The sequence below is a fragment of the Schistocerca nitens genome, chromosome 2, assembly GCF_023898315.1.
Source record: "Schistocerca nitens isolate TAMUIC-IGC-003100 chromosome 2, iqSchNite1.1, whole genome shotgun sequence".
In the NCBI taxonomy this organism is placed as follows: Eukaryota; Metazoa; Arthropoda; class Insecta; order Orthoptera; family Acrididae; genus Schistocerca; species Schistocerca nitens.
This window is the reverse complement of record NC_064615.1, coordinates 557,211,535-557,227,407: the sequence shown is the minus strand read 5'-3', so window position 1 is coordinate 557,227,407 and position 15,873 is coordinate 557,211,535. Positions and strand designations below refer to the sequence as shown.

Genomic DNA, 15,873 nt, shown 5'->3' with positions numbered 1-15,873 from the left:
ATGAGATTACTTACTCTTCAAAATACAGGGTGTCCGAAAAGTCTTTCCCTGATTACATAAATTGATAACTCACGCTACAAGAAAGATACAAATATGAAACTTGTGTTGAATTGTTTACAACTATCAAAGTTTTTTTTTCTGTTTTAGGTTCGCAGTACATAAGTAGTGGATGAGGTGCAGTGCCCAAGAAGCCATGTTAACCAATCAGGAGAAGGCACAGCGTGTCCTGTGGTACCATGAGACATGATCACCAACCACAGTGCAGACACCCTTCCAGACAACATTTGGAATGAATCCACCTGATGTCAAGAGCATTAAAGCCTGGTATGAGAGGTTCAAGAACAAAGGATCGGTTGCTGACCTTCTGAGGTCTGCTCGACCAAGAACCTCAGCAGACAGGGTGGAAGCTGTAAGGAAGTTTTTTCTGCGAAGTCCAAAGAAATCGGTGCGCAGGGCCTCACTTGAATTACAGATGCCAAAAAGCTCTCTCCATGACATTTTTCACAAACGTTTATTGTTTCGTGCATACAAAGTGCAAATCGTTCTGGCCTTGTTGCCCAATTATAGTACACGTCGATATGACTTTGCGGTCGAAATGATATCATGTATTGAGGACGATGATGGTTATCTCAGACAAATTGACTTTCCCGACGAAGCAACCTTTTTGCCAGTGGTGTAGTGAATCACCATAATGTGCACATTTGGGGTTCACAACCCTCTGGCGAGGTCATGGAGTGCACCAGAGGCAGTCCAAAGGTGAATGTTTGGTGCGCGCTATTGCACGATCGAATTATCGGGCCATTCTTCTTCGCTGAGGCTATCATCACATCTGCAGTGTATCTGTACATGTTGCAACTGTATGCTGTTCCTCAGCTCAGCATTGCAAATGAAACAGTTCACTGTGTCACATGACTGGGACATTTACATACTTGTCCTGGCTGTTGTGTCTGTCAAACATGAAATGACCACACACGATATTAATATGTCTGACTGCAGCCAGATCATGGGTATCTGACTAATGGGACACTCCACCTCCATGGTTATACTGGCACTGGACTTTTCATGTCATGGACATAAAGTGAATAGTTTATTACAACAGTATATAAAGAAGCCACAGTGAAGCAAATTGCTCACCATTTCAGGGCTAGGCAACAAGAGCAATTGAGTGGCTGTACCTTCCAGAAACATCTCTTCGCTGTGAGGTGCAGAAGCCACCACCCCACAGATGCACCACCGTTCATCATATGGCACAGTACACAGAGTGTGCCCTGACACACAAACATTACTGTTGGGCACTCCATGAACTGAATATGATTGTCGGGACTGACGAGTTGAAGTAAATATGTGATGCTAGTGATAGGCATCAATATGTAGAAACTAAGTCAACAGCGCACTGTTCAGGCAAATGGTAGAAGCATAAAATTGTAGGATACTTTCAGGGTCAGAAGATATTCATATCGATTGTCTCATGACCTGATCATGTACAGCTATTTGTTCACTTATAGCTCTCTAAAGGTAGCCGGTACATTGACCAAGAAAACACACCACTGGACAGTTCAGAATTATTCGAGGAACCCTTCATGGATATGATGGTGCTTTTGTAGCTCCTCAGATCACATGTCCTCAATTCTGTTCAGCACATCTGTGTGTATTGAGAAACATGTGCACATCTTGACACATCTCTAGCCATTAAGCTGTGTTGGCTGTTGAGTGGTCTCGTGGATTTCAAAGGTTCCCTAACACACATGCTGTCTAATGGAGTATATTCCACGAGATATTGCCACTGTCATCAGGGCAAAAGCAAGTACCATAAGCTATTTGGTAGGTGTTCCTAATTCAACAGCTCATGAGTGAATATTTATCTCACGTTAGCATTATAGATAAGACCCAAAATTATTCTGTAATTGTTAATCATTTGTCTTTTCTTCACCCAGTTCCTGAAGATAACTTTATCATTCCTAAAAGATGGACTCCTCTTCAATATTTTCTTTCTTTTTAAGTGGGAGAACATATTATAACTGTGAAGTTATCTGACAGAGAAACAGATTAAATCTAATGAGACAGGAGTAACACTGCTTATAGACCTTATTCAAAAAATTCTCTTGATGTTCACAGGAACATCCTGAAAATGAAATTATGAGGGGTGAATGAAAAGTAATACCTCCACCTTCATTAATTGGGTTTGGATGGGAATATTTTAAATGCAGAAATAATCCTTAGAATGTGATCTTTAGTTACCAATATTCACTTTTCCACATAATCACTAGTCAATTGTATACATTTCTGCCAACGATGAACATGAACAAGTTTCTGAAGCTGTCACGGAAGAAGTAGACACACTGTTTCTGCAACCACAGTCTCACAGTGCTCTCAATGTCTTCATCAGAAGCTTAAAGATGTCCCCGCAGATAGTCTTTCATTATCAGGAACAGATTCTCATTCTCATCCTCATTCATTCTCGTAATGCGAGAAGATTTCCTGGCAAATTTCAAGTCTGTGCGCTTTCATTTCAGGAGTCAGCATCCGGGGTACCCATCATGCACAGATTTTCCGACAGTCAAGCAAAGCAATAATGTGTCCCACACGTTCTTGTGAAATGCCGATTGTGCTTGAGTGAAACGACAATTGTCCTAAATCAATCTGTCAACATTTTGCTTGTGAAACTCGGTGGTTGCAGTCACAGGACATCCAACTCTGTTTGTCATGCAGGTCAGATGTTCCCACCTCAACATCTTTAAACTTACGCGCCTGATGATGCGCAGTACTCACATCGACAGAATTGCCCTAAACTGCTTTCATTCTCTGATGAATCTCCTTTGGGGTGACACCTTCTCCTGTTAAGAATTCAATGACTGCACATTGCTTAAACACACTGACCGACCTTCTGTGCAGGGTTCCATACTTTACAATGTAACAACACAACCGTTCAATGTTAAGGCTTCCTGGCAACTGGAGCTGTAGAGAATAGGCTACGGAACAAGCCAGTACCTGCCGCATACCAATGCTGCCAACTGTTGAAGAGTTACGAAGGTGGAGGCATTACTTTTCAGTCAACTCTCATACTTTCACTGAGCAGAGATCTGAAGCTATATCCAAAGTGTTTAACGAATTTCCTAGAAATGAAAATATATGTAATGTAGTACACACATGTACAGGAAAAGAAAAAAGAAAGGTAACAAAATAACTGACTCAAATAATTTATGCACGCTGAAAGATCACAAACACTGTATATTAATTCACAAATGTGTATATGATTTCAGACTGTTAATAAAAAATAACAAACTTGGCTGAAAGCAATTACTTTTGATGGAATAGTTTTGATACACAAACTTTACAATTCTTGCCCTTCAGGTCAACTGTATAAAAGCATTACAATTCCTGCAGCTAATGACACAATAATTCTATCACTGACTGAGTCCTTTTACAGCTACTACTTGTACATTCTCTATTTTGTGCATTTTTACTGACTGTCAAATTATTTCCATACAATTTGTGTATCTTTTTGTTCTTGATCACTGCCATCTGATTAACTCTTGCTCTATGTCCTACAGTCACTTAAAAAGTTGGATCTCATGTCTTGTTGTGTATGATATGAATTGTAAACCTTTGTACTACATTCTACCTATTTTTTGACCTGAATTTCTATAAAACCGTATTTCTTCGATGGTATACTTCAACATTTATTTTTATGTTCATCTAATCTTCCCCATAGTTTCAGGAGTTTATATATGATCAAAACTAACGATAAGGTTTTGTCCTATCCTTGTCACTCTACACCTGCAAGTCTATAGATGCCTGTATACACTAATTAATTTTTGTTGTTTCTTAAATTGTAAAACCAAGACATATCCAATACCTTTGTTAAAGAGATCCAGGGATAAATCTAACTACCGCAGCTGATGCTGCTACCACAACCACCACCACCACCACCACCACCACCACCACCACCACCACCACCACCACCTACACCACCGCCAGTCACGTGTTTCCTAACCTGTCAGTACCATTCGTTGTTTTTAGCTGCAAATTTTCATGTGTCATTTATGCAATCTGCTTTTTATTACCTGCCAGATGTCAAGTGCCGTCTTTACTTCAGGTGGTGACATAACAGCTTTCCAAAACAGTTTTGTATTACTTGCAAATTTTTTAACTATATTATCAGCTGGAGAGCCCTCTGAAAAACAAAAACAATATACAATATGCATAAGTTGTGCAAAAAATAGCATTAACTGAAAATCAGTATGTATAGGATGCAGAAGAAACAGATTGCACATTTTGAATGACAATAGAAATTGAACAGAATGAAAAGCATGGCTTTCACAAATGTTCAATAATTTTTTGAGGATACAATTGTTCAGCTTGGTATATTGTTGAAGCTTTTTACAGAACAGGTCCAAGAGGGGTGGGAGTGGTGGTGGGATGGGGGCTAGAAGGAGTTGGGAGAAGGAGGAAGGGGAAGGTGGGCATCATGATAGTTATGACCAACAAAGGGAAAAAAAAAGCACTGTACTTAACACTGAACAAATCATCATGATTACAAAATTTTAAACATGGCTGAAACAGCAACTGTTAAAAATCTTCACAGTAAATGATAACAGCCAAACAGTTGCAGGATTAAGATTTATTGAAATCCTTGACCATGGTTTCGGTATATCTAAATATACCTTCATCATAAGCAAAAATACACCTGAACATGAAGACACCTTCATTAGCGAAAATCTTACATTAAAACTTTTATATATTTTATTATAATTAAAATCATAGGTCCCTGTAGAATGTTAAATGTGGGTGTGATGGTAACTTATATCTGGGAGGGGAGAGTAAAACTTGAGACTCGCCTGCCCCCCCCCCCCCCTCCCACCACCGTCCCCTTCTCTTCCTCTCCCCAAGAACTGAACCCAAGGATCCCCACCTTTTTTATTAAAGTTCATCATGGAAGAAAGGAAAAATTAGGTATTAATCTCCCATCAATAACAGGACCATTACAGATGAAGCACAAACAGTTTCAACAAGGATGGAGAAGGAAATGAACATGGTCTTTTGCAATGGAACCCTCCTAGAAATAGGTTGAAATCATTTTGGAGAAAAAAAAAACTATAGTTTGTTTCAATTGTGCAACAGATGCTGTGGGATAAGCATAGATACTAGCTTCTAGATATTTGCAGAGAAATAGAATGAAGGGTTGACAGAAGTCAGCATGTGATCCACCTGATGTCACCACATACAGGTGATACAGGAAAATTTCTCTCAAAATCAAGAACAAAGAATGAGAATTGTGACTGAAGAGAGAAAATCATATTTTCTCCAAGTTCACTCAAATTATGTTGACGAAACTTCTATAACATGTATCAGTATGGAACCAAGATGGTAGTACAGTGTTATATATTAAAAAGTATAAATGCACACAAGTTAAGCTGTAACGCATCAAACGGCTGCACGAGTGCTATGCAGTAGATGTTCATGATGGTACTTGCAACCCACTATTGGAGGCATACTTGTTAATTTTTATTCATAACTAAACATTAAGTTACACAGCCGGTTGTCACCTTTCAAGGCTCTGGGAGGATGTTGACACACCACATGTAGCATGTCACTTCCAACATATTATCTAAATGTTACACTACTACTTTATATTGTGCTACTGTCTTTATAATATTAATGCTGTATATTCTCCAGTCTGATTCAATTTCTCACATAGATTCAAAGTGTGAAAACTCATAGAATGAGTCCTCAACTAATTCCTGAACTAAGTAACTGAACTACTACTACTCTCTAGTTCTCTAGTTATAATCCATATGGCAAATACTCGAGAGAGAGAGAGGGGGGGGGGGGGGGGGAGTGAACCTTACAAAAGGACAGAATTTTATTAGCCTTTAGTATGTTGTGCACAGATTGTCTGTAGTGTAGAATACAAGTTTTCAGCCTCGAGGACCCTGTGCTAATTTGGAGGGAACTGAAAAATGTGAAATTCTGGCACTTTTTCAGTCTTTTGTCTTTAACTTTTTCAAATTTCAAACTTTTTCAAATTATAAGAAGAAATCTAAAAGTGCAGGTTGTTAGCAATATAACTTTAATTTTATATCAATAAAGGCATAATGGTACATGCCCCTGATGATCAACATTTATCAATCCCAAGAAGGCTCTGCCTATGAATGGGATTTTTATTTCAGCCCACCGTGGAGAGTCGCCTGGCCAAAAGGGCAGGCGTCCTTGGGAGACCTGAAGCCGTCGGTAGCCTCCAACCTCTCTCTCTGCATAGACTGTTACTGAAAGCAGGATATCTTCACATATTATCGTGGTCTCACTGCTGTGATATGAAGTCAGTGCTTCCACAATGTAACCTAATGAATAACCTTATTACAGCTCAATGAATTAGGATTGGAATCTGCATGTCAAAAGTGTCAAAAAATGTTCCCAATTTCCATGCAACAAGTCATTTGAACTTTGTTAGAAGCACACCTCTGTACTAGCATCACATCATCAACATCAAAGACAAAACAGATCCTTTGGAATTTCTTTAAGTGATGACTGAAGGCTGATTCACTGTTTGTTACAATGAGATATTCTGGTCTGGCGTCAGATCAGATATGACCACACAGAAAGTCCTAACAGTGGTGATGAAGAGAGATGGAGGGTTGATTCCTGGTCACAGGATAACAGATGGTGTACTGCCTCAACAGACTTTGGAAATGGTATGCATCCTCTAAGTCTGAGAACTAATAGAAATGTCCACTTATAAACATTCAGGAATATCAGAACACCATGCAGATCTTATGCCTTCCTATGCAATAAGGGATAATCTTGATACTGAGAAGCAGAGTGTAGGGTTCTCTAAGCACACCCCTTTCTTGAGACTTAAGGAGACAGTGTCACCACAGTAACAATTGGTCTCAAAGAGCTGAACTGTTATTTAGCTCAAGAAATTAGTATCAACTGCACAACGAAAATAATGGAAGAAAATGTTGATGACACTAAGCTGAAATAAAAGATTAATACTGTTACTCTAGCCTCAGTATGTTGTGCCCTGAAAATTGTGACAAAAAAAAAAAAAAAAAAAAAAAAAAAGGCACGGATGATTCTCTTACTCTCCTCCAATGAGTTTGCATAGACAATCAGTCTCCATCCTTCCCAGTGCACCTCTTCACTGACAGTGGTATATGGAAGAGCACAAAGTCAGAGCTGTATGCATCATGCACAACGACACAAGACGAAACAAACTGTGGAATGTAGAAATATACAATAACTGATGGCATATACCTTCTACATAAAGTGTATGGAGTATGATTACAACAGTGACAAAATGCTATCAGTTTGGGGCAGCACACTATTACAAGGCAGGACGATTCTCACAACAATGAAAATGGCAGTTACAAACTCCTTCTTGAAAATAATGCCTTACAAATGTACTAAAGGGTGTAGCACAGGAATCTGCAGCTGCGAAGAAGCCACACTCTGGTACTGTGCCATTTACAACCAATGTCACAGCTGTGTGTGTGAGAATTTGTCCAAGTCAGACATCAGTAAGGAGGATGGTAACATGGATTACAAAGACTGGAAAACCCTAACTGATGTTTTGTTTCTCTGTGATTTTTTACTGCATTACACGTTTTTCATCAATAGTATTTTTCAATTTTTAAGTATACCTTTAGCTGGTAAGGCCTAGTATAAGATGTTATGGACTGCATTTTTTTGTGTAAAATATACATTGTATAGGTATAAAATTGTGTTTTTTCCTGTTGTTACATGCTTCTACTCAATGATGATTCAACTGAGGGCAGGAGGGGGGGGGGGGTGTTCTTGGGGTAGTTAAAAATTGAAAATTGGAAACAGCTACCATGAGAAATTCATTTTTTGCCATTTTTATGTGGTCTTAGGAGAAATGAGTGCTCTATTGAGTGTAGGGAGGAGGCGGTGGGTGGGTGGGTGGGTGGTGGATCAGGGAATGGTAGTTCCTTGACATAGGTGATATTATCGTTTAAAAAAATTTATTCAATTAAAATTGTAATACTCAAACCTGTCCTGCAGTTTTTTTTGATAATTTGAGAATTTTTCCATTCTTTTCAACCTCCACATCTTGGTAACTGAGGTGTAAGAAACATGTTTAAGCTTTGAAAATGGTAGGAAATTTGATGCCCTACAAGAAAGATCTAAGCATTTTTGCTGTAGGATGCAAGAGAAAAAAAATTATAAAGAAAAGATTGGGGTGTGGGTGGGGGAGGGTCAGGAAAGGGGGGGGATTGGCACATTTTTGTAATTTTTTTTGGCTCCTTCAGAATCAGGCTTTTCAGAGTAAAAAACTTGGATTCTACAGTACAGAGCATCTACATACAACATACTAAAAGTTCACAAAATTTTGACGTATCTATCTGCTGGCTGGGTTATTGACAGCTAACACAAGTAGGGAAGACTGGTGTACATGATCTCACAGGCATCACAATTCAGTTTATTAAGATAGTATACTTCACAGAAGTTGTCTGCAGTGGTTATTGGGTTGATAATGTGTAGCTTGTTTCACATTTCTGATAGCACTTCTTCACTGAGAGATTTATGGACCACAATATGTAAATGAATGAATGATGTCATTCTACAATTTGGTTCTACAGAGCCTGATACTTGTCTACTTGCAGAAATGACCAGAAGTGTCACATATTTTGATAAAGCAACAAAATCAGTGTGGTACTCGTCAGAAATGAACAATGGATAATAGAGCTGAAATCAAACAGTAATATTGTGGGTAGAGCAAACCAAAGACTGCGATTCATTGGCAGAACACTTAGAAGGTGCAACAGGTATACCAAAGAGACTGCTTACACTACGCTTGTCCGCCCTATTCTGGAGTATTGCTATGCGGTGTGGGATCCGCATCAGGTGGGACTGAAGGATGACATCAAAAAAGTACAAAGAAGGGCAGCTCGTTTTGTATTATCGTGAAATAGGGGAGATAGTGTCACAGACATGATATGTAAATTGGAGTGGCAATCATGAAAACAAAGGAGTTTTTCGTTGCGACGGGATCTCCTCATGAAATTTCTATCACCAGTTTTCTCCTCCGATTGCAAAAATATTCTGTTCTACATAGGGAGAAATAATCATCATGATAAAATAAGAGAAACCAGGGCTCGCACAGAAAAATTTAAGTGCTCATTTTTCCTGCGTGCTGTTCGAGAGTGGAACTGTAGAGACACAACATGAAGGTGGTTCATTGAACCCTCTGTCAGGCACTTTATTGTGAATAGAAGAGTAATCATGTAGATGTAGATGTGGAACATCTATTGTCTTCCTGAAAAATGCTGTGGAACTCTCCGAGTCACTCTTCCAGACTGTCATGAGTAGGCAGCTCTTCTCACACTTAGATCAAAATTACATAGATAGTACTGCTTTTTTGTCTAGTGGCAGGTACCAGAAACTAATAAACTTAAATCCTACCCATCTGATGATTTTCAAGTTTATAATTCTCATTCTGAAACTCGTAGCAGGATAATATGTTACTTGGGAAGTTGAACACATTAATTAAGCCAAACGTGCTTGAATAACACACTTTGCATCACAAACATAGTTTCTACCACTCTACAAACCACTGTGAAGTGCTTGGCAGAGCATATATCACACTGTACCAGTTATTAGGGTTTCTTCCTTTTTCATTAATGTGTGGATGCGGGAAGAATTATTGTTTAAATGCCTCCGCAAGTGCTGTAATTAATCTAATTTTGTCTTCCTAATTCCTGTGTGAAAAATACATACATGTTTATAGTATAGCCATAGAATCACCAATTAAAGCTGGTTCTTGAAACTTTGTGAGCAGGCTTTCCTGGGATGTTTTATGTCTATTTGTCAATTCAGTTTCTTCAGCATCTTTGTGGCAACCTCCCATGGGTAAAACAAACCTGAGACCATTTATGTTGCCCTTCTCTGTACACATTCAATATCCTCACATATTTCGCTTCATGCACCATATCATCATACTCTTGACAATAGTTGCAGATTTTCAGAAATCAAGAACCATTGCATGTATCTGACTGCCTTGATCCAAAGCTTTCATTATGACAGGTGAGAAATGTGAGAGTTGGATTTCACATGATCAGAACTCAATATGTTTGAGCTCAGAATATGTTCAAAGATTCTACAACAGATTAACGTCAAGGATATTGGGTGGTAGTTTTGTTGATCACTTTTACATCCCTTCTTGTAAATGGGTGTACCTATGCTTTCTTTCAGCCGAAAATTCAGTATAGAACCTGACAGATTCCATTAGGCCAATGGCCTTGCCCCAATGGTAACACTGGTTTCCTGTCAGATCACCAAAGTTAAGTGTTGCAGGCTCGGCTAGCACCTGGATAGGTGACCTTCCATGTCTGCCGAGCACTGTTGGCAAGTGGATTGGACTCAGCCCTTGTGAGACCAACTGAGGGGCTACCTGATTGGGAAGCAGCAGTTTTTGTCATGAAAACTGACAACAGGAAGGAGAGTGGCATGTTGGCTGTGTGCCCTTCCATATCTGCATTCCGTGACACCTATCGACTGAGGATGACACACTGGTTTGTTGGTACTGTTGGGCCTTCCGAGGCTTGTTCGGATGGAGTTTAAGAGTTTTTTTTAGGGAGTCCATTGGGGCCTGAAGCTTTGGTTAATTTTAACGATTCCAGCTGTTTCTCAACACCACTGACACTAACACTTATTTCACTCATTTTTTCAGTGTACAAGGATTATATTTAGATAATTATTCTGAGTTTTCTTTCAAAGAGTAACATTTGAAAATGGTGTTAAACATTTCAGCTTTACTGCCATCAGTTTCAGTTCCTGTCTCATTTGTGAATGACTGGACACTAACTTTGGTGCCAATAACACCCTTTACATATGCCCAGAATTTCTTTGGTTTTTGTGAAAGATCAGTTGACAATATTCTGCTATGGTAGTCACTGAAGGCTTCACGCATTCCTCTCTTGACAGACAAACTTGGTTCATTCCGCATATCTCTCTCTCTCTCTCTCTCTCTCTCTCTCTCTCTCTCTCTCTCTCTCTCTCTCCCTAGTCCTGTGCTTTGTTTTACACCTATTAAGCAGTTTCGATGTTCATGATAAACACTTTAAGAATGGTTTACCACAATGTTGACATAACAAAATAGTGTTAACAGCAAATGGCAATACTGAGGAAACCAAAAGGATACCTCTGAAAAACTGCCTGACACAAGCAGTGAATCTTCCGCATTGTTGTTGATGTGGTCTTCAGTCTGAAGATTAGTTTAATGTAGCTCTGCATACTACTATATCCTATGCAAGCCTCTTCATAACCTAATAACCACTGAATTCTACAGTATGCAGGACCGAAGCCTCATTCCCGGACTAGGAGGACGTAACACCGAGATGCTGTTCTCTTAAGGAGGGAGCAATGTCACAGAAGAAGCTGAGTAGCAGTCACTGTGGTGTAGTGGTTATGATACTGTTGCATGGAGGGTTGTGAGTTCAACTCACCTGAACTGTAAAATTTTAATTTCTATATTTTGTTCGAGGACATTCTATAAGTATCCACAAATATCAAGAACTATTGTATTGGAATGTTCTGTAACCATATATATACTGCAGGGCCTATGTGTTCTGGCTGGAGGGAGTTCGCTCCATGCTCTTGTATGTGCAAATGCTGAATAAACCTTTGTTAAGTGAAGTTCGTGTTCGTCATACATCTGATTACACATTCTTCTGTGTAACACTAAGATCTACACATCAAATTTTCAGCACTCTTCTGTAGCACCACATTTCAAAAGCTTCTATTCTCTTCTTGTCTTAACTCTTTATCATCTCGAATCTTCCACATGTGGAATTTATTTCTGTCACATACTGCATTAAAACCATATTTGCATTTGGTAACTGTAGCAGATAAAATCACTAATAACTTTATTAATAAAGCCATTAAGGGTCGACAGAAGCGTCCAATCCAACGCGTCGGCTTTGACCCGTGACGTAAGGGTGTCGTGTGTGATGTCATGACGGCGCGGAGTTTGGTTTGAGTGTGACTGTCTCCAGTTCTGTTTTATCTTATTTTATTTACTTTTCTGATCTGTTCGTTCTATCTCGTGAGATTTTTTTTTAAATTCAAAAACACTTATTACTTATTTTAATTATTTGTTTCCTCCAATTTCTGTTTTAGTTTATTATATTTATCTTTCTGATCTGTTCGTTCTATCACATGAGATTTTTTTTTAAAAAAGACAAAAAACACTAATCAGCTACTGAAGCATCTTTATCTTCTATGGGTTGCAGGGGTTACGATCCCTGGGGAGGTGGGTGGGTATTCATGCATGGCTGTCTTCACTTACATGTTGTAGCTACGCAAGGCGTCTAAATTTGTTTATATTTAGTTTGCCCCCCACCCAGAACACCCCATTTCCCTCGCTTGTCCCGTTAGTGTCATTAGGCTTCTTGTGGAAAGTGTGTGTGTTTGTCTTTGTTTCCGCCATATTTGTGACATCATGGGTCAAAGCAGACGGGCGGGATTGGACGCTTCCGTATTTCCGCCATTAATTATGATGTGAATCTTTCATCAGATTGGATGGTTACTGCTGCAAATGAATTCATCAGTCGCTTCAAAACATTTATTCTGTCTACAGTTAAGTATTGTTATTCTACTATGGTAGATTGCCATTTTCAGTAAATTGTGTACTAAATCAACTAAAAGGTTGAAGTCACTAATATGCATCAGTGCAAAGGCACTAAACTAACAGATGACTGTTGAAATGCTTATTCAAGTGTGAAATTTTAGCAACATGTGAAGGCAAGGAAAGGGAAGACGATTGTGCACAGTTTGCAATTTTCTGAAAGTGTAACAATTGTATTTAGGTACATTCACAAACCAAAGTGTCTCAGCAGGTAACACCATGTGATACTATCAGCTATAACCCACCTCTCTAAGGGGCGTTTTAAGTAGCTAGGCTCCAAGTTGTCTGCCATTTCCTTTCCATTTCTGTATTCATTTCCACTACTATTCACTGCAAAACAAACATAACACCATACTGCACTACACAAATACTCGTCACAGCCATCCACATGGCACAACTATAAATGTAATCTAAATAGTGGATAGCTGTGTAAATGACTGCTAGAGTGCTCAGGCCAACAGCCAGTTGCATCAGTTGTAAGATGGTCACCAAGAACAATAAAGATTTGTATGTTCTTTAGGTTGAAAGAAGTTAATAGGCAATTTCTGTGCAGAGGGCAGTTTGTCTCCAACTCATGACTGAACCATAAACAAAGAAAAGAATAAGATAGTGGTTGAAGCATATTTGACAAATTGGATGCCTCTGCAAATGAAGAAGCACAGGCCAACAATATGTGCCAGTTATTAGACACATTAGAGAACGTTTTTTATGTACTACAAGTTGACCAATAGGGGCAGTACAGAACTATGAATAGCTCAACCAAATGTAGGCCACATTTTAAGTCAAGAGATATGTTCATTATTTGACTCATCAGCTTTGACCAGTGACATTGTTTGTGGCATATTTCCTCTGTCGCTTTTAAAAGGAATGACTCACATCGAACATTTCTCTATACTCTGAATTTTGAGATACCATTTGCTGTACAAGTCCAACTGCTTACAACTCATGTAGGCTATTTTTGAAAATGGCAAAGAAAAGAATACTGAATTTTGTGACAACACTGTATAAAGTGGATGATGGATCATTTCTCCACATTTAATTTTTAAGAGCAATGTAACATTTCATCTCTATGGAAAGATGACTGGACTCAATGTTCACATATGGGATCTGCAAAACTTTGTGAAACATAAGAGAAACTCAGTGAAGCTAAATGTGTTTTGTACCTTATTGCAAAACAAAGTTAATGAACCATTCCTTTTTGCAGAGGGAACTGTTGGTACAATAACACACCTCGACACATCGGAACATAGGCTGTTTCCTTGTCTTACCAAAGATTCACAAGGTTTCACTTTCAATAGGATCGAGCTCTACCGCAATGGTACTTTGATATTCAAATATTTTGGAAAAGACGACCTGGCCGCTTCTATCTACCCAAAATCTGATAATACAAGCAACGCAAAAGCTGCATAACTTATACATCTAAGAAGATCATTAATAAAGATGCTACTGATTTCTGGTGCTGAAGTTATTAACAGAGATTCATTCCTGAATTGTTATTAAATTTAAATATAATTAGGATTATTACAATTTATTTGGCCATAGTTATTTTACATTGATAAAGACGTGTCAGCTTAATAAAAGGGAAAACATAAATCATATCCACAGTCATATGCATAAATGAGCGTATAATTGCTCTGCCATAGCGTTTCAGAAGGAAGCACCCCAATGTTTGTCTTAAGTGATTTTGGAAAACCACAGAAAATCTAAAATCAGGATGGCTGGGCAGAGCATACGCCTCCAGGCCAGTGTCTTAACAATTACTCTACGTCCGGTAGTTACATCCTTATATTCCTGTTCTAGTATAGTAAAACTGATGTTGCAATAGCCAGTAGTAGATCTGGCAGAGTGTGTTAGTGGTTGCTCTCACGTGTAAGTGTCCACCGTCTCCGCACTACTCCGCCTACGTGTATTCCCAGTGAATCAGAGCAAAAGTGATAGTTCACTTCAAACTTACATCACCTGCTGCATGGGATTGAAACACATCATGTCAGTCGTATCAATATCGCATAAGTTGACAGTAACCTTCTTGTTCGATGTCTTCGTAATAAAGGTAACCGGCAGATTGGAGACATGAGAGAATGTCTCCCGGTATTGGTAGTGCTACTAGCGGTATTAAACTTGGTGTTGTCATCGTAATAGTCCACTGTATTTAGTCTGCATAGTTCTCACGTGTAACCGATATATCTCAATATTTACGCCCCATTCAACAGTTTTTGGCGTAAATTCGGTAATATCTTCGACTTATGAAATGTAAACACACTTAAATCCCCTCCTGACAGCTGATACTCAACCCAGTCATCAATGATTCTTACGTTACGTATCGCACTAACAATTTATAAACAAACTTTATTTTCCCTCTCTTGACTTGACAGTAGACAAGCAGTCTACTCTGACGACAGTTATCTTTGATGTTACCGATGTTCAGTGAACTCAAACCAAAGATAAGTAAGGACACCAGTGTAGCGTTTGACACTTGAGCAAGTGGTTGTAGTTGAGTGTGCAGGAATGGTAGATTGAAAGGTTTATTTATTTTTTCCCCCGCACTGGTATTATGGTTGATAGTGGCAGTGGGACGAGCGACCTGTTGGCGCAGTATAGGAATATATCAAATAAACTGAAAAAGTACGGAGAATATGCGTCTTGTGCATTGCCTCACGGAACTAATCTTACAGATATACAATTTGTTGCATTTTCTTCCATTGCAGGAGATTTCTGCGAAAGCCAAATGTAACAGAAGCTAGTGAACAGTTTGGTAAGCTCTATTTGTAAGCAGTATAGTTAAACTCTGCAGAGAGTAAAGAGACATATTGTTTACTTTTGAAAGGGACTACGGTGGAGGTATGTGTTCTGACCGTTGTACTCTATTAAAAAGTCAGTTCTTTTTATACAGCATATCAAAAAATGCTGTAGACATATGTCTGATTATTTGTATTCATAGCGAAACGACAGAAAGGAAAAACGTGTATTAATGATGTGTGCTCACCGACAAATAATAATTTATCAAATTGTCGCTTATTGTAGGCAGTAGCAATCAGTACCTGAATATTTGTATATGTACATTGGATATTTTCAGCGATTTACAAATATTTAAAATGCAACTGAATTGTTAATGGTTAGGTTCTGCCGTTGGTTTAAAACTGGCCGATGCATTCATGTTTTGCATACTTATTTTCGTTTCCTCCTCCACGCTGTGCATTTAGTTCAGGGTAAACGTTAATTTTTTT

The 15,873-nt window shown here is 38.8% G+C and overlaps 2 protein-coding genes across 6 annotated transcripts in view; one reads left to right on the top strand and one right to left on the bottom strand.

Moving 5' to 3' along the window:
- Window positions 1-15,033, bottom strand: part of LOC126236582 (DNA repair protein RAD51 homolog 3-like) — a 45,251-nt gene extending 30,218 nt beyond the window's left edge. Inside the window, exons 1-3 of one of the 5 annotated variants that reach the window (XM_049946000.1) lie at window positions 14,604-15,033; window positions 12,895-12,979; window positions 4,065-4,174 (exon numbers count right to left, since the gene is read on the bottom strand). In XM_049946000.1, coding sequence (XP_049801957.1) covers window positions 4,065-4,106 — 42 coding nt within the window. In that variant the 5' untranslated portion in view covers window positions 4,107-4,174; window positions 12,895-12,979; window positions 14,604-15,033. The remainder of the gene's footprint in view (window positions 1-4,064; window positions 4,175-12,894; window positions 12,980-14,603) is intronic. The other 4 variants (XM_049945998.1, XM_049945999.1, XM_049945997.1 and 1 more) reach the window with 4 other exon arrangements.
- A 74-nt stretch (window positions 15,034-15,107) lies between these two features.
- LOC126236581 (40-kDa huntingtin-associated protein) overlaps window positions 15,108-15,873 on the top strand; it is a 113,547-nt gene continuing 112,781 nt past the window's right edge. Inside the window, exons 1-2 of the mRNA XM_049945996.1 lie at window positions 15,108-15,271; window positions 15,355-15,401. Of these exons, the coding sequence (XP_049801953.1) occupies window positions 15,201-15,271; window positions 15,355-15,401 (118 nt within the window). The 5' untranslated portion in view covers window positions 15,108-15,200. The remainder of the gene's footprint in view (window positions 15,272-15,354; window positions 15,402-15,873) is intronic.